At 36.6% G+C, this 23,696-nt stretch overlaps 1 protein-coding gene across 3 annotated transcripts in view; it reads right to left on the reverse strand.

The window, feature by feature from the left end:
- Positions 1 to 22,698, reverse strand: part of LOC106088421 (solute carrier family 12 member 6) — a 56,088-nt gene extending 33,390 nt beyond the window's left edge. For all 3 annotated transcript variants that reach the window (XM_013253938.2, XM_013253937.2, XM_013253936.2), the window contains exon 1: positions 22,551 to 22,698. In XM_013253938.2, the coding sequence (XP_013109392.1) occupies positions 22,551 to 22,665 (115 nt within the window). In that variant the 5' untranslated portion in view covers positions 22,666 to 22,698. The remainder of the gene's footprint in view (positions 1 to 22,550) is intronic.
- Between the last annotated feature and the right edge of the window lie 998 nt (positions 22,699 to 23,696).

Below are 23,696 nucleotides of genomic sequence, written 5' to 3' on the forward strand. Positions count from 1 at the left end.
ATATATATATATATATATATATATATATATATATATATATATATTCTTCATCGTCATGACATTACAGGTCGATCTAGCTATCTCCGTCCATCTGTCCGTCCGTCCCCCCATTCATCCCCCCAAAAGTTAGCGTCTGTCGCACGCTAACTTTTGAAGGAGTAAAGCTAGGCGTTTGAAATTTTACACAAATAGATTATTAGTGTAGGTTGGCTCCGATTGTAAATAGGCCAAATCGGTCCATGTTTTTAAAAGTTGCCTTATAAACTGATCTTGGGTCTTGACTTTTTGAGTTTCTAGAGGGCGCAATTCTTATCCTATTTGGCTGAAATTTTGTTTCGGTGTAGCTTCCAATAATTGTGCCAAGTATGGTTCAAATCGGTTCATAGCCTGATAAAGCTGCCATATAAAACCGATCTCCCGATTAAACTTCTTGAGCTTCTAAAGGACGCATTTTTATCAAATTTAGTTGAAATTTTATCAAAGTTAGTTGAAATTTTATCAAATTTAGTTAAAATTTTATCAAATTTAGTTGAAATTTTGCATATGTCGTTTTGGTATTGCTTTTAACAACTGTTCCAAGTATGGTGTAAATCGGTTGACAACCTAATATAACTGTCATATGAACCGATTTCCCAATATGACTTCTGAGCCTCTAGAGGGTCTAAAACTTTGGAGGTGGTATTTTTATGACTTTTAACAGCCATGACAAGTACGATCCATATCGTTCAATAACTTGATATAGCTCATATGTATTTGAATAAGCCATTCAAATAACTTTACAATTGCTATCCATGGTGGAGGGGATATGAGACGAACTTAGCACGCTTTTACTTGTTATAGCTTCATTTGTACATCTGTAACTTGACATACAATTTTGTAAAAAAAATTTGAAAGTCGTTTTCGGGCATTGCTAGAAAATATTAAAATAGAAAAGTGGCTTTCGGAAGAAAGCACTACGAAACGCATACATACAGCTTTATAAAAATATGTATAGATTGGTCTATATGGTAGCTATTATGGCGAGAACTTAACCAAAATCGGTCGATTTTGCTGGTTTTATGAGCTCAAACAGTTAATCCGGGTGGTCAGTCTACACGAAAGCTATATCCAAACGGTTTGACACGAACGTGGAGGGGTCGAATGGCCCAACTTGTTTTTTTAATTTTTGCCCTAAATCAATTAGCGTTAACCATTAGATAAAAAAGGCTTTTTATTTGCCCTACATTCGATTGCATGTAAAATTTGTGTTTCCTTGTTTAATGTCAAAAAAATTGTAAGATCCAACATGGAAACAAAAATTTTACATGCAATCGACTGTTGGGCAAATAACAAATAACAAGAATGTTGGAATATTTAGGGCAAATAAATAAATCTAGTTGAGTCAATTATTTGACTAATCTGAACGTAGCTTTACGTCCTTCGAATTTCTTTCTTAAGGCCCTAGAACTCTCAAGTTTTATCCGATTTGGCTTAAATTAGTTTGCCCACGAACATTCCCATAGAGAGATTCTGGCTTTCTCCACCTAAGTAATACATAAATAAATTCGCATTGAAACTTAAAAAATCTCGGAAATAAAGAGTGGTAAACTTAAAATTTTTCCACATTATTCTGACGATTCGTTATCTTTCGCTTTTTTTTAAATGGTTTTACCGCTAAGCTGTTTCATTGTTGATCCTTTAGAGATGACACAATGAAAAACATTAGCAGTTCCGAATTAATTTGCTAGAGTTTGTAGCCTTTTTCGTTTCATTATCAAAAAACATTTGCCCTCATGCTACTCACACTAAATGCTTGTCAAAATTTTACACTTTTCAGCAGTGGAAAGGTTGTGCAGTAAATCTGATTAAATAGTTGCTTGGGGATATAAACCTGCCGCCACATCATTTTTGTTTGTAGCTCCTGGTGGAATACTTTCTTTTTTGTGGGATTTGATGAGGTTTCATAATACAATAATACAATGCGTAAGCAAGCCGTGTACTAAGAGTAGCAAGCCAGTATTGTGCTTTCGCTCATTCATTCACTGAATCTGAACTCACACTGCCATGTATGCAAGCGAGTGTATAAAAAACAGATTAAAAGTGTGCCGTACTTTATGAGCATACCTATAATCATATCCAACAATGGCAAAAGGACATAATGCAAACATGCCAGACGTTCTGTTCATCCATCCATATGTATCTGGAAGGGAACAACACCACATACATGTGAAAATATGCATGTTATGTACATTCATGCATGTCAGTCAGTATGCATATTTGTTTGTTTATATGTGTGTATGGGAAAACAACATCAACCAGTAAAAAAATCAGTAACACAAATAATACCTAACTAACTCGCCACCTTCCCTACCCTATGCTCACCTGCAGTTTGTCATTTCCCTTACATCGAATGGTGCAAATACCTTTGTGAGTACATACGTATGTTGTTCTTACGTGTGTATTCATGTGTTGTTTTGAAAGTGTTACCTGTAACGTTTAAACATGGACCGACAAGCGACAGCCCCTACAAAGCTTGCCATGGCACCGAAGGAAATAAACAACATTGTCGCCACACAGCCATTCACACTTCCATGGCATGTTCCCATAAATGTATATATTTATATATGTGTGAACGTTTCGATGATGTATGTGTGTATGGAAGCATGTCGGGTTTCATCAAATGAACAAAGAAAAAAAGATACAAAAATCGCAAAAAGGTCCTAGTTTTTTTCTCGTGCAGTGTTGCCATAATATTTGTAAAGCTGTTTAAAAAGGATTTGGTTGATAGTGTAAAATTCAAGGATTTTAGCTTCGACGGTTCCGTCTTGTATATGAGAATCATGGCTTCCAATTAAAGTAAGTAAAGGCTTCCAGGAAATAATTCTTGTGGTAATAATCTCTTGATACCTTCTAATATACTAGAAGAGTGACATAACTCAAAAAATTGATTTTCCCTTTTCATTCAATGAAAAAAAGAAAAATACTAGATATCTATATGAAATTTTTGCAAAAGGTAAATCATGCAAAACTTTTGGGTTATTTCACTCTTCAAGCACATGATACACATATTCTTGAACGATGTCAAGTCTCTGTATCCTGTGAACGAATAAAGCTTTCCGTACAAACAGTACAAACACTAGAGTGTGCAATTTTAGTCCAATTTGACCGAGATTTGTCGTACTGCGTTCTATTATGACTTTTAACATATATGTCAAGTATGGTTCTAAAAGGCCCATAACTTAATTTAGCTTACCTTTTATCAAATCTTCAGTTTTTTACTACTTGAACATTTGTAGGAAGAAATACTTAAGTTTTTTATGCCCACCAGCACGGAACGGGGGTATACTAATCTAGTCATTCCGTTTGTAACACCTCAAAATATTGATCTAGGACCCCATACAGTATATATATTCTTGATCGTCTCGACATCTTCAATCAATGTCCGTCCTTCCGTCAGTCGGAATCACGATAGCGGTCGAGCGCATATCACTAACCACTTAAATTTTGCACAGATACTTAATATTGATATAGGTCGTTGGAGATTGCAAATGGGCCATATCGGTTCAGATTTGGATATAGCTCCCATATAAACCGATCTCCCGATTTTACTTCTTGAGCCTAAGGAAGCCTAAATTGGTATCCGATTTGACTGAAATTTTGCCCACAGTGTTCCATTATGACTTCCAACAACTATGTCAAGTACGGTTTAAATCGGTGTATAACCTGATATAGCTTCCATATAAACCGATCTCTCGATTTGACTTCTTGAGCCCCTGGAAGCCACAATTATTGTCCGATTTGGCTGGAATTTTGCTTGTGGTAATCTGTTATGACTTTTAACAACTGTGCCAAGTACGGTACAAATTGGTCAATAACTTGATATACAATAGCTCCCATATAAACCAATCTCCTAATTGATTTGATTTTGCAAAAAGTGTTCTGTTATGACTCTCAACAACTGTGCCAAGTACGGTCCAAATCGGTCTACAACCCGATATAGCTCCCACATTGTAGCAGAATCGATGGTGATTGGATCCCAAGATTCGGCCCGGCCGAGCTTATCACGCTTTTACTTGTTTATTATAACTTTGGTAAAAAAAATATAATATATTTAAATGAATGTTTTATTTCATGTCAGGAATTTAGGGCATTGCATTTGCCCTAATGTTCTTTTTCATTTATCATACACTCAACCAAATTTGATATTAAAAACAGCAAATATGTTTGTTAAAACAGCAGTTTTTGTCTGCTGAAAATGGGAAAGCGGACATTACCGCTGTTTTAGCAAACTTAGGGCTACTGTATTAGTAAACATTTCTTACTGCTATTTCAACTAACAGAATCTGCTGTTTTGAGTACACAAGTCTGCTAAAAAAATGTGTATGATACTTTTTAAGGTTGCCTGTTACGTGCTTTGATTACTTTAGGCATTTTTTAGAATTTTCTTTAGAAATTTTGCTGCAAAAGATGATTTTAATTTGTGAAATATTACTGCAAAAAAGCTATCTAATCCATACATTGGTATACATTTCGAAATGTGGCTAAGCTAGCTCGCATTTTTGTTATTGCTCTACTAATGTGCACATAAATGACATGGCCTTTTGTATCTAAATTTAAAGAAAAAAGCTTATGCAAAATATATATTTAGTTGTGATTATAAACATCCACTGAAACATACATATGTGTTCTATTTTTTCTTCTAATATCCCCTTCGAAAAAAAGCAGCAGTCACTTTGAGCAAACAACAGACTTTTCAACAGTAAGCCTGCTAAGCTGAAATTGCAGTACTACTGCCGTATTAGCAGAACCACTGCTACAATAGCAGCAATTTTAACTACTAATATTCAGCAGATAGTGTTTGCTATTTTCAGCAAACTTTTTTCTATGAGTGTACATTCAGTGGTGATTGTAAAAATCCCCTGAAACACACATTTACATTTGTATTTTATTTTTTCATCTAACATTCTCTTCATTATTAAGCAGTTGTCATTTTCAACAAGCCTGCTGCTCTCAAATAGCAGAACTACTGCTGTACTGCTGCTACAATAGCAGCAAAATTATATTCAGCAGACAATGTTTGCTATTTTCAGCAATAAAGTAGCATACAATTTTTTTTCAGTAGACCTTTGTATTCGAAACATCAGATTTTGTTAGTTGAAATTGCAGTACGAAGTGTTTGCTGATACAGCAGTCCCATATTTGCCGAAACAGCAGTCAGGTCTGCTTTCCCATTTTCAGAAGACAAAAACTGCTGTTTTAGCAAACATTTTTTCAGTTTTGAATAACAAATTTGGTTGAGTGTATAAACAATCTTTTTTTTTTATTTTTTTAAGTTTAATTTAATTTGATGCATATATCCAACGAATTTCATCGATGTAAAGAACGATGGCAACCCTTTTCTGGTGTTCAGGTTTTCTTGTTGTTTATAAACCCATATTGAGAGGCACCAGCACACACGCACAATGTTTATGGCATCTTGTCACAAAAGGAAAAAATCTTAATTTAAATCGTTACAACACTGTCATAAAAATTCGTACGCAGACATACACACTGAGTTATTTTGAAACCTAGGTCACACACACACTCTCTCATCTAGAGAGTGAGAATATGAGTACATAAATGTCGCTCTCCCACTGTCTATTTCTCTTTCGCTCTGTAGGCCATCAGTCGGTCATGTGGATGCTATAAGCAACACCGACACATTTAGCTGAGCTTGTGCGAGCATTGAACAGGGGTACGTATGAGAGATTTGTTAGCTCATTCGCAGCTGTAACTCTTAAAAGTTTTGGCATTTTGTTGGGAAGCGCATAATAGCGAGGCATAGCTGGTCGTACTTGTGTTGAGTCGAAAGTTTAGACATCTGTGCTGGCTCCATAGGCCAGCCAGCATAGCACACATACACACACACACACACACATACACCAGACGAGAGTGTAATTATAGTGAAAGCTCGTGTTGTTTTATGATATTTGCCAACTACACATAATGGCTTTTCCCATTCATTTCCCAAACAAAAAACAAGAACAGAAGCGAAAAAATCTAAATTAACGACGGGTATTGTGCAATTCACTTTCGCCACCACCCACTGAACAAAAGTGAATTTGAGTTATTGGTCGTCTTTGGGAACAAATCCTGGAAGTGGTCCAATGTGGTTTTTACAGCTCTGTTTTATTTTTATTTGATTGGAAATCATCATGTACAATTGCAGGCAACATGTATAAATACTTAGGGCTCTTAGTAGTTTACTTGTTTCCTGGGACATGAAATTCATGGCGTGTGGAGCCTCGTACTTGTAGTTTGCTTTTATAAAAAAGGTTACTGGGCAAATGACCTTAGGTCAAACAAAATCCCAGATGTACCATCTACATCTACGCAGTCATAATGGATAACAAGTGGCCCAAGTCGAAATGAAATGAAGTTGGCTACTCAAACCTACTTTCCGAAACTTTAAATTCTCAATTTGTATGTACAGGACTAAAAGAAAAACACATTTTGCTGGATAAGCAATTTTGTCATACTTTCGAGAAAATTATCAAAAAATTTTAACCATTTAGGAATATCGGACAAGTACGAAAGTTGGGCTATGAAATACTCGACCTGTAACAATAAGGAATTTAAAAATTCGGAGAAATTCTAGCATTTTTAATCTCTATATATAGATATATTTGTGTTTCTTTGTGTGTTTGTTTGTTTATTTGTGGGTATATGTATAAGTTTCTTTTTTCGATATAGATTCAAAAAAGGCTGAACTGTTTCTCTTGAAATGTTTGCAGATTGTTGGGAGTGGTGTGGAAGGAACAATAGGCTATATAATTTTTTGATATCGGAAGGGGGTTTTCGGTATATTTTTTTAACTTTCCCACCTTAAGACGGACCTTAAAAATAGGGTCTTTACAATAGGGGTTTCAAACTACCTTCTAAGAGCCTACCTTTGCCATATAAAAAAAATTCTAAAATAAAGAATTTTGGAGAAAAATCTGATTAATTAAAATGTTGTCAACATTTTAGAGTTAGAATACGAAACGAATTAACATTTTGGGTCAAGTCCCAAGGGGGTCGCCCTACCCCAAAAATCACTCCCAAACGGATATGTAGGCCGATAGGGACAATATAGGATTCAAACGAAAAGAACTTGAGAGTTGTATACGAAACTTATATAAAAGTTTTGTATCTATTACCAGGCGGTTCGCCCTACCCCAAAATTATGCACCGAATGAGACAAGATGGGACAAGAAAAAACTCAAATCGAAAGATAGGTTTTTATGAGATTTACATCAAAGCAAAGTGTGTTTTGCAGTATTTTTGGTATAATTTCACAAGTTTCACAAAATTTCAAGTTTAGAGGTATGAATAACTTGAATAGATCAAAGCTAGAGGACACCGTCGGGGTCTACATTTAAACTCAGGGACTGAGATCTATTTCCGTCTGTCTGACAATATAACAGTTCTGCAAGCGGAGATCCAGACAATCATGAACTGGAAAATGTCGAGTGTGAACAACCAGGACGATAAATCAACAAATGGTCTTGGAATGTAAATAACGCCTTTTCCGACAATGGACCATAGCGGAGTAAGGTGAAATGAGATGGCAGACCTCTTGACTTTAAGGGCCCAAGTTCTACCATCAGTACTCTTGGTGAGTGAGATGACTTTCAGTGCGCCCAGACCGAGTTAAGGGCGTGGGCAATGAACATAGAGGATCAGTATAATGATCAAATTCTAAATGGAAAAATATCGTGCGCTAATATCCCTTAAATTAATAAATAAAATGCAAGGTATAAATTTTTGAAGAATTTGTGACTTTTTTTGGCTACTTCTAGTATTTGACTATCTGAAAACAGCAGAAAAATTAAGCTATTTTAACAAACATAACTGATATCCCATTTTCAGCAAATTTTCTGCTGTAATAGCAAATATTTTTGCCGTTTTTACTAAAAAAATTTTCTATGTGTATGCAAGCTATATCTAAATGTGAACAGGTATGGTCCATTTGCAATTCTAGCTAACTACACTTCAAGAAAAAAGTTTGCTGATATCGCCAAAGACTGTCAGCTGAATTAAAATTTACCCATCAGCGATGAATGGGTAGAAATATATCTAAAAATAGAAGTGTCGCAGGAAAAGATACCCCAATGCGGGTTTCATTGGTATAAAGAGGGCGAATGAAACTAGCTACATAAAAAATGTCTCGTCCGATAAGGTTATGTTTTGGTAATTTTGAAAAGCTCCAAAATTCACACAAAAATTTTTTTTAAAATATTGTTTCGAAAAAAAAAAAATTAAAAAATTCATTAAGTATGCCTATCTTTCGATATCCACCACCATGGATATATTTGTAATAGTTTTAATCTCAAAGCGGTCGAATTTTCAGGTGCCGACAAACCTTATACAAGTGAAATTTTAAAATTTCAGCAAAATCGGGCAATAACTCCTATATTTGTTTGCTTAAGATCCTAAATCGGAAAATGAATTTATATAGCAAATATGTCTGATCACGACCGTAATTGGTAGGGGTGTCAAGGAATATAACTAAATTCATCCTTTAATCAAGCGAAAACTGTTAATAAATGCATCTGTTGCAAATTTTGCCCATGTACATTCCACTAAGGAACAGGGGCAAACTGCTCACATATCAATGAGTGCAGTCCCATTCAAGTTTAAGCTCAATGATAAGGGGCCTCCTTTTTATAGACGAGTCCGAACGGCGTGCCACAGTGCGACACCTCTTTGGAGAGAAGTTTTAGATGGCATAGTACCTCACAAATGTTGCCAGCATTAGGAGGGGAAAACCAACGCTGAAAATTTTTTCTGATGGTCCCGCCAGGATTCGAACCTAGGCGTTCAGCGTCATAGGCGGACATGCTAACCTCTGTGCTACGGTGGCTTCCATATCTTTATTTAATTCCTAAATCGGCGGATCAGTCTACAGGGCAGTTACTATTTCTATATATGGTCTGATGTGGATCATACTGGGATATCCTGAGACCTATTGCAACTGTCTGTTCCAAATTTCAGAGAGATCAGCTTATAAATGCGGTTTTTGTGGGCTTAAGACCATAAGTCGCGATGCATCGGTTTATATGGCACCTACGTATATATAAATCTATATCCAAACATGACTCGATCTAGACCCTTTTAGGTTCGGATGTCGAGGGTCTTAATATTAGTCATTATTCCAAATTTGGGAAAAATCGATTAAAAAATGCGCATGTTGTAGAGCATATAGATCGGGAGGTCGGTCCATATAACAGCTATATCTAAATTAAGTGCGATCGGGACCAAATTTAGAAAAGATGTCGAGGGGGTTAGTAAATCTCGCCTTTTCAAATTTCATCAAAATAGAATTATAAATGTGCCTTTCATGCTCTCAATATGATAAATCGGTTGGTCGGTTTATATCTAAATATGGTCCGATTTGGCCCATTCATGAATATAACCTATGTATGAAAAATTACAGTCTGTACAAATTTCAACTTAATATCTCAATTCTTGAAGACTGTATCGTGATTACAACAGACGGAGGGACAGACGCACGGACACGCCCGTTAGATCGTTTAGAATTTTACAACGATCAAGTATATGTACTCTTAAATATGTACATTGTAGAGTAGGAAATGGAATGACAAAATAAATATATCTCTTATGGTCGTAGGTATGCCTTTTGGAGCTTTAGGTATGCCTTTTGTGCTCTAGACCGTACTCACAAACTGTGGGTATGTTAAGTATTTAACATAGAAAAGATATTGGTATACAAGATAATGCAATCCGCGAAGCCTGTTGAAAGCTTGCCTAACTAGTTAAGAGTTTCTTGAGGATGAATTGAACTTGATGACATATAGCTGGAAGAAATTCTTCATAAAATTTCAAAAAGAATGCTACAGGGCATTATAAGAAGGAACTAGCATTTCTAGAACTTATTTTAGTAGATAACACGAAATTGTGTGTATTTCTTTGACAATATAAAAATTTATTCTTCGAGGTAGCATTTGATTTGATGTAGGCGACGATAACATTTGGGGGCTGTGAGTTTTTGAATTATGTGCATTTGTAAAATGGTTATAGTCTTGCGGTCAATGCGTAGAACAGATTTATAATACACCATGCGAACACAAGTAGAGACTTGACAGTCTAATTTAGTTCTGATAAATGCTTATCGTTCGTTGGCAAACATTGTTCCTCAATAAACCGATATTAAGAATTAATATCGTTAACAACTCGTAGTAGAAGATGTGGCATGATTCTTGAAGTCACAAGTATTTTCGGAGTGGTTACTTATTTGCATAACTTGACATGCCGATATAGCTTCTTCAAACTTTCAGACTCTCATAATATAGATATATTCACAATAGATGATACATAATCGTTCATATGAATAATGGTCCACATTGTACCTGTACACATATGTATTCTTCGCATAAACCGTTTCGTGGATTTTTATACCTTCCACCAAAGGTATACTAATTTCGTCATTCTGTTTGTAACTCCTCGAAATATTCGTCTAAGACCACACAATATATTCTTGATCGTCATGACATGTCCGTCCGTCTTCAAATCGGTTCATAACATAATATAGCTGTCATATAAACCGATCTGGGGTATTGACTTTTTGAGCCACTAGGTTAGGTTGAAAAGAGGGTGCAGATATTAATCCGCCCCATGCCACTATGGACATAGCCAGTAATCGGCTTGTTGTGCGCTCTAAATCTGGAGCCACTAGAGAGCGAAATCCTTATCCGATTTGGCTGAAATTTTGCATGAGGTGTTTTGTTATGATTTCTAACAATTGTGTTAAGTGTGGTTCAAATCGGTTCATAACATCATATAGCTGCCATATAAACGGATCTGGGATCTTGAGTTCTTGAGCATCTAGAGGTCTCAATTATTATCCGATTTGGATGAAATTTTGTACAACGACAACTCTCATGAACTTTAATATACGTGTCAATTATGGTCTGAATCGGTCTTTAGCCTGATACAGCTCCCATATAAACCAATCTCCCTATTTAACTTCTTGAGCCCCTTAAGGGCGAAATTTTTATACGAATTGGCTGAAATTTTACCAACGACTTCTACTATGGTCTCCAACATTCAGTTCTATTATGGTCTGAATGGGGCGATAACTTGATATTATAGCTCCAATAGCATAGCAATTCTTTCCTTTTATCATATGTTTGCCTTAATAGAGATACCGGGAAAAGAACTCCACAAATGCGATCTATGGTGGAGGGTATATAAGATTCGGCACGGCCGAACTATACACGCTTTTACTTGTTATTTATTGAGCCATAACCAGTCGCATTCCTGAAATGACTTCAGCTAATTTATTTGTACCTGACGATGATGTTGATTATGTGCGGTTAGATTTCCCCATCTTCCCTTTATAAAACAGAAGTATTGTTTTATTTTATTTTAGTTTTTTTTTAGAAATTCCCTGAGTCATTTCAATTAAAATGCTATACATTTCTTCGGCTGCGGGGTTACTGAACTTCACATTTCATTAACTATACAATCAGTTCAGTCTAAGAACTATATATAAATCTATGTTATTTGTCACTCAATGCCTATATTATTTGATTATATGTAAGCTTCGTTTCTTGGAACTTATTTTTAATTATTTATCATTCATTTTATAAAGAATGCATGTCGTCCACACATGAAATGGGGTTATTTTGGTTGCTATGTCTTAATGTGGCATTTTTACACTTATGATAAAAAGAAATTAAAGCTAAGTGTTGATCATATACACATACACATATCTCCGTTAACACACAGCGAAGGGGCGAAGAGGCTTATGTCACATCTCAGAGTGAATAGAAAAGTCGATTAAACGACCTACATTACACTGCAGCATTTTTTTATTCTTTTACTTTTTTAAATTTTTCAAACAAAATTATAATTTATTTTCCTTGCTCGAAGGATTTTAGAAATGATTACGAGCCAAAGAAGCGTAACTTTAATACAAATAGATTATCTTTTAATTTTAGTCAATTTATTGGAACGTACACGACTTCCGTTTCTATTTTCGATCACTAACAGACTCTCATTTTACTTCCAAGATGACTCCCAATTTCATTTATTTTTTGAAAATTCTGTTTCTTAACATAGTATCCTTACTTTTTAACATTTTTCCTGTGTGTAACGAATACAACATTTCACTCTTAATTTCGCTCGATTATGGAATCTCATTTTATTTCACCAATGACTGTTAATATCATATTTTTAAACATTGGTATTCACAAAACTTAACGTAGATTTGAAATAGGATTATTTGAGATATTTCCTTTATAGACCTGTCAAATAAACCTATTTTAAGGCTTCATTAAGTTTTGTGAATAAGGTGAACATCTTTACTTTTAAAATAAAATTACTTAAGGCCGCTTCTTTTCCTAAGGTCTTTTCATGTCTACCATTAAGGATGGGGAGTATACTCAGCTAGTTTTTCTGTTTGGTACACCTCAAAATATAGATTCTTATCCGTCTTGACAGTCCAAATCGATATAACCATGTCCATCTATTGAAATCTCGAGCGGTAGATCGAGTAAAGATATCCGCTTGATATTATATACGGATACTTCTACGTAGAGCAGAGGTTAGCATGTCCGCCTATGACGCTGAACGCCTGGGTTCGAATCCATGCGAGACCATCAGAAAAATTTTCAGCGGTGGTTTTCCCATCTAATGCTGGCAACATTTGTGAGGTACTATGCCATGTAAAACTTCTTTCCAAAGACACACAGACTCGGCTATAAAAAGGAGGCCCCTTATCATTGAGCTTAAACTTAAATCGGACTGCACTCATTGATATGTGAGAAGTTTGCCCCTTTTCCTTAGTGGAATGTTCATGGGCAAAACTTGCATTTAAGACATTGGTCACGGAGATAATCACAAGTGCGGAAATTCCATTATTCGAAAAATGAATTAGAAAAAATAGATCTTGAAAATATAGAGAGTTGCGCATAAACGTTATCCGGTGCTAATGGCGAAGATATTAAGAGACTGATCGAATTTTAAAGACTTCAATTAACCAAAGAAGTTACAATAAGTAAGATGGTATAAATGTAAACCACTTTTCGTCATAATCCGTTGAAAAATTCATTATTTATGCAATATATCCAAATATGGTCCGATTTGGTCCAATATTGGTATTTTTGGCAGCTGTATCCAAATATAGATGGATCTGAACCATATAGGAGACGTATGTCGGAAAGCCTAACATGAGTCACAGTGTCAAATTTCAGCGCAATCGGCTTATTAATGCGGCCAAGACCTTAAAGAGAGATCAGTCTATATGGCAGATATATCCTAATCTGGACCATCTTCAATTTCAGCAAAATCGGACAAAAAATGTGCCTTTTATGGTCCCAAGACCTTACATCGAGAGATCGGATTATATGACATCTATATCCAAATCTGGACCTATTTGGGCTAGATTGAAAAAAGATGTCGAAGGGCCTTATACAACTCACTGTCCCAAGATTCAGCGAAATTGGACAATAAATGCGCCTTTTATGAGCCCAAGACCTCAAATCGAGAGATCATTCTATATGGCAGCTGTATCCAAATCTGAACCAATCTGGGCCAAACTGAAGAAGGATGTCGAATGGCCTAACACAACTCACTGTCTCGAATTTCATTAAAATCGGATAATAAATGTGGCTTTTAGGGGGCTAAGACCTTAATTCGGTAGATCGGTGTATATGGGGGCTATATCAAAATATAGTCCGATATAGCTCATCTTCAAACTTAACCTGCGTGTGGACAAAGTTTCAGCTCAATAGCTCTATTTTTAAAGACTGTAGCGTGATTTCAACAGATAGACAGACGGACGGACATAGCTAGATGGTCTTAGATTTTTACGACAATCAAGAATATATATACTGGAGGCCACCGTAGCTCAGAGCTTTGCATGTCCGCCTATGACGCTAAACGCCTAGCCAGACCATCAGAAAAAAATTTCAGCGGTGGTTTTTCCCTCCTAATGCTGGCAACATTTGTGAAGTACTATGCCATGTAGAACTTCTCTCCAAAGAGGTGTCGCACTGCGGCACGCCGTTCGGACTCGGCTATAAAAGGAGGCCCCTTATCATTGAGTTTGAATTTGAATCGGACTGCACTCATTGATATGTGAGAAGTTTGCCCCTGTTCCTTAGTGGAATGTTCATGGGTAAAATTAGCATAGGGTCTAAAATGGATATTTGAATGTTTTGCAAGCGAAATGAGAAAATGAACGTACCGCCATCCTTCGGTGGTGGGTAAAAAAAGGGACTATCGAGAATTAATTGAAGTTTTGATAATATTTCTTGGTGGAGACCCAGGTAATACCCCAGACAAATAATTATATGTGCATTGTATAAAACTGCGCTAAAAATTAAAACTTCTAGGAACCGAACAAGGATGATCGAGAGACCGGTAGCAATATCAGTTTATATACTGATTTGGACCGTATTTGGCAAGTCGTAACAGAACACCGCATGCAAAAATGCAGCCAAATCGGACAAAAATTGCGGCTTCCAGGGGCTCAAGAAATCAAATCGGGAGATCGGTTTAAATGGGAGCTATATCAAGTTATATACCGATTTAGACCGTACTTTGCACAGTTGTTGGAAGTCATAACAGAACACTTCAGACAAAATTTCAGGCAAATCAGACAAAAATTGCAGCTTCCAGAGGCTCAAGAAATCAAATCGGGAGATCGGTTTATATGGGAGCTATATCTAAATCTGAATTGATAAGACCCATTTGCAATCTCCAATGACCTACATCAATATTGAATATCTGTGCAAAATTTCAAGCGGCTATCTTTACGCGTTCGACCGCTATCGTGATTTTGACAGACGGACATGGCTAGATCGACTGAGAACGTCGAGACGATCAAGAAAATATGTACTTTATGGAGTCTTAGATGAATATTTCAAGGTGTTACAAACGGAATGACTAGATTAGTATACCCCCATCCTATGGTGGTGGATAAAAAAATATTACTAGTAATCTCTCAGTTCGAAATTCCTGACAGAGATAAATCTGCTCTATTGGACAGCGATGAATAGGCATCGCAACATTTTGCGCCAATGCTTGGTGCTCGGGCCCCGACATCCCCCGCCCCCTCCTGGCTACATTCCTGGTGTAGGATATTATATAGTCACCGCAGCTTGTCTCTTACCAGGATAAAAGAGAGATCTTATGTTTGTTTAAGCCTTCAACATGGGTGTGGTCGATCAATGCGATCTACCAAAGACCAAGTAGTTGTAATTGCATGCATATGAGGGAAAAAACTGCAAAAGGGGAAATCATTTTGTCATACAACACAAAGCAAAAACTGTGTTTTGCATCTACACATGTGCGTGTGCGTGTAGCACATCCTGGCATATAAAATTTGTTTTCAGTTATTTTTTATTATTTTAGTACTCGTAATACTGTTCGATTTGTCGCTGAGAAAAATAGATACACACATATACACACCATTATAAAAAAAGAGAAATTCTTAAAAGCACACATAAACGCACACATAGACCATATAGAGACCAACAACAGCGACTAGGTGGTATTGTTTCTCAATACATGTTCGGTTGTTCGTTAGGTCCTATCGTTCGTTTTCAGCCAGAACTGACCAAGTCAAGTTTTTTTAATCCGGGCCGACGAAGGTGACTAAACTCAAAATCCTATCAAGCAAAAGCAGGTGTTGTTGCGCATTTAGAAGCAGTGTTTGATGATGACAATTGCGAAGGCATATAAATTTTCTAGCATGCGATTCGACGAAGGTACGAATGGAACAAAAACAGCAGCAGGCCAGCAAGCAACCAACGCCTTTGATCTGTAAATCTGTGAAGCTTACAATTGGGGTAGGTAGTGTGTGTGCGATTTGAGTTTGCAGAAAAACGGACTTGGCTCATTTTGTTTTGCAACTCGAAGATGATAGGTAATGTATGGGGATTTATACTAGATGTGCGGTGATGAGTATGATGATGATGATGATTATGTGAAGAGCACAATCTCGAGTGTATGATGTGGCTCTGTAAAAGCCTCCTTCCCCCCTCCCTCTCCAATGGGCATGTGAGTGTGTGTATGACAGATTTTTATCATAATTTATGTAAAATATGTAGATTATCGAATTTAGCACTTGCATCTACTTATCGCCTGGCTAAATTTTAATTATTGTTTTTATTGTGGCTGCTGCTGCTGTTGTTGTTGTTATTGTTTATTGCTGTCGCCCTTGCCATTGTGTTGTTTTTCATTATTATTAACATCAAGTCAAAAAACAAAAAATGTATTAAATTTCCTTTGGATTTGACATTTTCCTGTGAGCTTGAGGTAATGTGGAAGACGGCGTGAGTGTGAACAAGAGTGGGAGAGAGTGGGGAAGGACATGGGGCTGGGATTGAGGTTATAGATTTGTAGTGCAGTTGGTTGGAAATGAAAAATGCCTTCAGAGTCAAGTGGTAGTGGGGATGAAGGTAGTCCACACGACTGTCGTCTGTTTGTTCGTTTGTAGGCATGTATGTCTGTTGGTTCTTTGTGTGGTTGTTTGTTTGTGTATGCGATGTACGGCAGGTACTCAACTTTGACAAAGAGAAAATCTGAAATGTATGGGATTTTTGTGTTCGTTTCGCTTGCAAAGCATCTCTGAGTGAGTGTGTGTATCACACGCACACGCACACGCATACATCTAACTTTGCAAATGTGTATGTATAGAGTTGTGTTGGGATTTTCTCATGTTTTTCCACTTTTGTTTTTCTTTTTTGTATTTTTTTTTTGAGAACTTACCATTTTGGTTAGATTCAATATTTGATTCATTTAATTTTGTATCCACAGAGGATGAGTTGTCGTCTCCCACAATATTTTCCGTCATTTTTAGGCAGGGCAGTGGACGTGTTGCACCACAAAAATTTCAAACAGTTAGACGAAAATTCCCACCAAAGCCAAAGACGAATTAAATCGAGTCCTGTCCACTAATCGTTTGTTGGAGCAAAATTTTCTTTGTTTTAGTCTTTCACACACCACTTTGGATTCTCGCCTCACCGTGAGTGGGGAGGGGGAATCCTGCTTATTTCGTCCTGGGGCTTTGGCTGACTTGGGATTTGCGCTAGACACACATTGAGAGTAGTCTGGCCAGGGATATTTTTGTTTGCTTTTGCTTTCGATCGGGGGCCAAAGGGCAAATAAGACGTGCTCCTAATTCATGGCAAACGTTTTCAGGCCTTCAGTATCTTCCTATTATCGCCAGATCTTTCTCTGAGATGTAAGTCTTCATTTTCTGAGTGTTTTTAACTCTTGGAAAGGTTACAACAATTTTTATTGGTTGATTTTCTTTTTTTTTTACTTTAATTTGTTAACAATTGTAGTTTTTTTTGGGTTTTCTTGTTTTTTTTTTTTTTGTTCGTTTGGAAAAGGAGGCTACCGAGCGAGCTCTCCCCGTTTAGAAAGTAAATTGCTTATGTAATTTCGGTTTTGTCAATTTTTAAATGTTATCATTAACCATTAAATAAATGCAAGTTTTTCAAAATCATTTTTCTTTTTGTTGGCAAATACAAAACGAAAAACGCCCTCGAAAGATCCTGGGAGGGCAAAACCACAAAAGATTTCGGGCTAGAAACTGGATATTCTTGTTCCTTCCCTAGATGCTTTTGATGGAACTGGAGGAGGTGATTTGTACTAGTTTTTCTTCTTCGGTTATCTTAGTCCATTTTTGCGAAAGACTTATTTTTATGGCGCTTAATATTAAGAGTCAAATGTTTGTGCTACTTAGTGAAAATTCGAACTAAACTGACTTGACTTTTCCCCGAAAAAACAACGAAAAGTGTATAGACTTGCTACGGATGCTGCCGTTGCTGCTGCCGCTGCTGCGGTGATAGCAGCTGTAAAAATTCTTGAGAGTGGTCCATGTTGTGCTGGATAAAGGACCTGCGTAGTCGATGGGAAACTGGTAATTTTGAGCGCGTACAACATTTCGCATCTCATCAAAATCCTTGATAACGAGTTTAAATGCGAAAAAAGCTTGCGAGGCCTATTGCCAGCGGCCAGTATTGCCACCTAGACGAGAACAAAACGAGAGACAGAGGGAGCGGGTGAGTGGCGAGAGAGAAGTGAGAAGTGCTGCGATGGCTGATGGTAGGCCCATACATATCCTGTTGGAAAAAATGTGGTAGAGGTCAGGCCTGCCTTTCGAACACCACCAACTCCCAACGCTCCCCCAAAATCTTTCAAAACAAATCACTGAGTATTCTTGTGTGCGAAGAGCTTTCTGCCCAGCATTTGTGGGTCACTGGGAAATGCTGTTTCAAACCATAAGCATCATCTCAGCTTCATCAGGGAGCTTTTTGTGAGATACCCATTAAAGAGAGAGAGAGAGAGAGATGTGAGCAAATCTAGGGACTCTTGTTTTCTCATATCATCTCATCGTCATCATCAGGCAGCAAAGCCATGTTAAGGGTAAAAAGCTTTTGTGGCAGCATAACCACTCCCCAGTAAGAAATTATGTAAGTTTTTTCATGTTGACCATTGCCGTTGCTTTTCAGGCATCCCTAGATTTTTATCAGCCACAAAGCAAGAGATGATGATGCTCCTCAATTGGAAGTCATCATGAAAAAACCTCAGCGAGCACATAAACTGGGAGAAACATTGCGAATACATACGGGTGACTGTGTATATATGTCAAAAATTTACATTTACACATGTTGTTCGATAACAACATCAGCAGGAGTAGCAGCAGAAGCAACAACAACAGCCAAAGGACAAACATAGCCAGGACAAAATAAGTTGGATGAAAATGAAAACAGAATACATGGTATTTCTGTGTGAGAGTGTGCAAAACGAACAGTAGGTCAGTAACACACACACACGCAGCCTAAGCTGCTTTTCAGCACAGAATAACATGAAATATGTAGAGGTGGGTACAGCATAGGGTTGCCGTTTTGATTTTGTCCGGACTTTCTCGGATTCCATAGAAGCTTATGGGCCTGCTTATGAGTCAATAAAGGATTTGTATAAAGTTGTAGCCTTAAAGACACATAAATGTGCCATTTGCGAAATGCTTTATCACAAGACTATTACCATTATCTATAGAGAAGAGCACACATAGCACACCCTGTGATAATGGTATGAGGGACAGAAGGAGAAAATCAGTCTGATATTTTTGAACGGATAGGAAAATCTTTATAAAACTTAAAATGGATGAAAATTAAGAGTCCGTAGGTTAGGTTGAAAAGAGGGTGCGGACATAAATCCCTCCCATGTCTTTATTGACATAAACCTAAACCAGGTTTAGAAAATTTTAAGTTCGGAATTCCTCAAACTCATGTCGTGTATTGTGTCCCCACCTAAGTAAGCATCTTTCAGTCGCGAAAGCCGTGCCATAACATAGGAAATGCTCCAACATCTCATATGCAGTGGGTGGGTGGGTGTCACTTATTGTATTTAAACGTAGAATGAAATTTAAAAAGACAGCCGGTTATGAATGATTTTGCTCAGTCAAAGTAACTAATTTTGTGGCTATACTATGCACTCAATGAACAAAATAGTTGGTGTATAGTTTAAAGAAGTAGGGGAGAGGATGCAGTATTTTGCAATATTTGATGGGCTCATATCTTTATTGTGTACAAAAAAAAAAAATAATTTTCTTTTTATTTGTATGTCCATGTGGATGACGTAATCTATTTTCTTGAAATGTTCGCAATGAATAATGACTCTGTAAGGATATATGTGGTAGGTCGCCTTTCCACGAACATACCCAAAAAGTATGTACATATCCGCTTTGGGTTTGTTAGAGGTAATGCGACAAAAGGCGTGATCAAAGCATTAAGGTGTCACAAATAGAAGGTCTAACGAATTTGACATATAAATATGGCGTCATATGCCTGAGGACCATCCCAGCCTCTAAAACTAACGCTCATGATAAGGTAGCACTCAACTGCGAGGGGTTTAGAAGTATGGTATCAACCAAATATCAAAATATGGATTCATCTTTCAGAGAGCCTTAACCCCAATAGGGATTAAGGGAAATATAACCTAATAATGACAATATGGGATTCAAATTCCAGATATTTTAGAGCAGTGCACGAATTTGATATCCTACTTTTTGGGTCAAGTACCTCAAGGGCCATCAATCATAGTTTCAAATAACAGGGTTTTAGGAGTGGAATACGAACGGACATTGACCATATATGGTCAAGTATCTGAGCACCCATTTTTTCTTAAAATGGTAATAAACGGACCTTTAACCCTGTCATAATATTTTGGTTTTAATTAAAATCATTTAGAAGTGAGGACATAAACGTTTTAGATCAAGTACTTTTCTTAGACAAGACTAAAATATAATTAATTTAAGCATATTTTAGGCCTGCCGGTCGGGTTTTTTTAAGAAGAAAAAATTCCCAAGTCATCCAACTTCTTCACTAAGACAGTTTCAGCATGGGTTGGGCGAAGGTAAATGCCTAACAGTATGGGAACACATTCTTCATTCCACAAGCACAAATTATATGTATATACTATTGGATTTATTGTATATCCGGATCGTAAATACTATCTTTTTACTGGTGTGGAACAAAACCAACTTAGGTGGATTAGCGTATAGATATTACTTTCTGGTAGAGAAAAAAAATTTGGCCAATGAGTTCAAATCGATTTTTTTTTTTGATAAAAATTTGCTGAGTTTTTGATGTTTGATAATCGAAGATCCCACATGGGTGGTTTTTGGGCTTGCGAAGGTTAATAAAACAAGTAAGAAGACATAAATTTCGGCCGGACGGATATCGGATATATATTTTAACCACCTTCGTTAGAATCCGGTGAAATATGCATTATTTATGAACCCATAGCAGCTATATTGAAATATGGCACCCACACAGTTTGTAGAGCAGAATATTGGTTTTTATGGCAGCTATAACTATATATATATAGTTATGTCATATATGGCACGGATGTCGAAAAGCATCACATGGGTCGCTATGCCAAATTTCAGCGAAATATGGCTTTTATGGGCTCAAGGCCTTAACTCGGTAGATCGGTCGCTATGGCAGCTATATCCAAATATAGACTGATGGAGGACATATTGAACGCGGCTTTCGAAGGGCTTTACACAGCTCACTGTGCCAAATTTCAGCAAAATCGGGTAATAAACGCTGCTTTTATGGGCCAAAGGACTAAAATCGGGAGATCGGTAAATATGACAGCTATATCCAAATATAAAGGGAAGAACGCACCGTAGCGTGATTTGAGTTACTTTTTTGAATACAACTATCTGAATTATTGAAATGGCATATGATAAATAAGTATTCAGCCTATAAAATTAATGCTTGAAAAATGTGCTACATTTTAGGTGCTTAGTCATGGCTCATCAGAGTCAAAATTTTTAGAAAATGGTAACTAAAACATTTATTTTTCAATTTTAGATATTTTTTTATTCTTTTTAGGGCTCTTATATTCCAACACTGTTAACCAAACCTTAAAAAAAATGATTCGTACTATATTTTTTTTTTTTCAAAAATTTCAAGTTGCGAAGCGTATAACTTTTAGTAGGAAAGATCGATATTTACCAATTTTTTCCTTTAATAATTAGGAGACTTTTGTAACCTTTACAATGGTGTAATCAGATTTGCAAATGATCAAGAAAAATTCCAGACATTTAGGCATTCGCGAGCTCTATCTTTTGCAAAAAGATCATGATGATCGTCCGATTAATGCTTATTTGGCGGCACTTCAAAATCTGAAATGATCGAGTTGGCCAACATTAATGCTTCGTGTCAGGGCTCTAAATTTTGCATACCTATTGGACGCTATCTCCACACTATCTCCACTATATCAAATGTCATGTAGATATCGTAATCTGTTCAAATGTTTTAGAACTATTCCAAAGTTTTTTCAACTGTGGGACATGACCTCCAAAACACTTCTTGAACTATGCATTTTTTACATTTTTTGCCTCTGAACGAAAATGGGCCAAGTACGAACAGATAAACTCTTTTGAATTATGTTCAGGTACAGTCAAAAAGCGTTTTTTTAAAATATGGCGAGGGTATAAAAGAGCTAATTTTTTTATTTGCCATCAAAATTAAAAAATAGTGACCATTTGATATTTTTTAAATAAGGATTAGCATCTCTAAGCCCGAAGAAATTAAGTATATCCAACAATAGAAAAAAGGGTATTAAAAGCTACAAAAATTGCTCAATTTAATTGTTTTGTGGCAACACCGGTTCATAGCACACATACGCACCCACTGCCATAGCAAACAGATGTAGGTTAAACGAACAACAAAGTTTTTTTGCTGGCTGGTCTTGTTTTGTACATGAACGCAAACACTAGCACACACGTACGCATGTGGGCATTGGAAAAAAAACTTCACCACCCTCTTACGGTCGCCACTAAGGATGCCTAAACTGATTAATACAGCAGCACCAGCAGCAGCAACTGATACAGGTGTTTTTGTTTTTCTTTTCTTGTCGTTTTTTTTTTCGTTCTTCTTCCCTTGCGCTTATCTTAATAATTGTTGTTGCAACAGTTTACAAAAGTTTTATGAATTTAGAAAGGGAAGCACACTTGCATACACCCAACACACACTTACTCACTAACTCAGACTTACCGTTATCACTTAAATCGTTTAATAATTTGCCAGTGCAGGACTCTTCTAAGAGATAGTCGGGGGCAGCATCACTCTCTTCAGTCTTCGTTACTATAAATCTATCCGTCATTGTCATGTGTGTTGCGTCTTTGTGAAGATATGCACAGTTCTGAAACGAGCAAATGGAAATGTTAAGAGGTAAGCAAATGATAATCATAATTCTCTTAAGAAAATTCGAACACTTCTATAAGAAAAAAAAAAAATATAAGCAAAGCTATCGTAAATGATAATTAATTACAGATACAGATGCGGTCTACGATAATGGCATGGCATTAAAAATTTATAAATAGTTATGTACACTTTGTCGCTTGGCCGTTGCCTGGAATGTGAGTCTTCATTCTTCTCTCTTGGTTTACGTTGGGGGGGGGGGTGTTGAACCACAAAAGATAAACAGCCAATATAAATTTCAATTTTGTATATTAACAAATTGTATATGCATATATACACACCTACATACATTGTATGTATTTCTGTGTGCATATGTATGTATTTACAAGCAAATATACAATCTTAAGGACAACAAACAAAATGAAATTGAAAATTATGAATGTACTCGTATATGTTGTGGATGACAGAGATTGGCAATGTTGTTTTTTTTTCAACACAACCATATTAATGACAAAATATGAATTGGTGTTTTTTTTTTGCCTTAGGCTCTGTAAGCATGAGAAAACAAAATTAAATGTTTTGCCATTAATAGTGGCACATGGAGGCCACTCGCAGTGCAGAGGTTAGTATGATGCGGATGCGGAACGCCAAAGTTCTAATTCTGGCAAAAACATCAATAAAAGTTTTCAGCGGTGTTTAACCCTTCTAATGCTGGCTTCATTTGTAAGGTATAATGCCATGTTAAAACTTCTCCCCAAAGAGGTGTCGCACTACAGCACGCCGTTCGGACTCTGCTATAAAAGCAAGGTCCCATATTATTGAGCATAAATTTGAGCCGGAGAGCATTCATTGATGTGTGAGAGTTTGCCTTGCTCCTTAATGGAATGTTTATATGCAAATTTGGCAAATGTTTCTTCTTAACTTCGGTTTAACTAAGAGTTTTTCAGTTTCATAGTGAAACATGTTTATTTTTAAGTTTTTGAAGATTTTTGTACATGA

The sequence above is a fragment of the Stomoxys calcitrans genome, chromosome 5 (genome assembly GCF_963082655.1).
Source record: "Stomoxys calcitrans chromosome 5, idStoCalc2.1, whole genome shotgun sequence".
In the NCBI taxonomy this organism is placed as follows: domain Eukaryota; kingdom Metazoa; phylum Arthropoda; class Insecta; order Diptera; family Muscidae; genus Stomoxys; species Stomoxys calcitrans.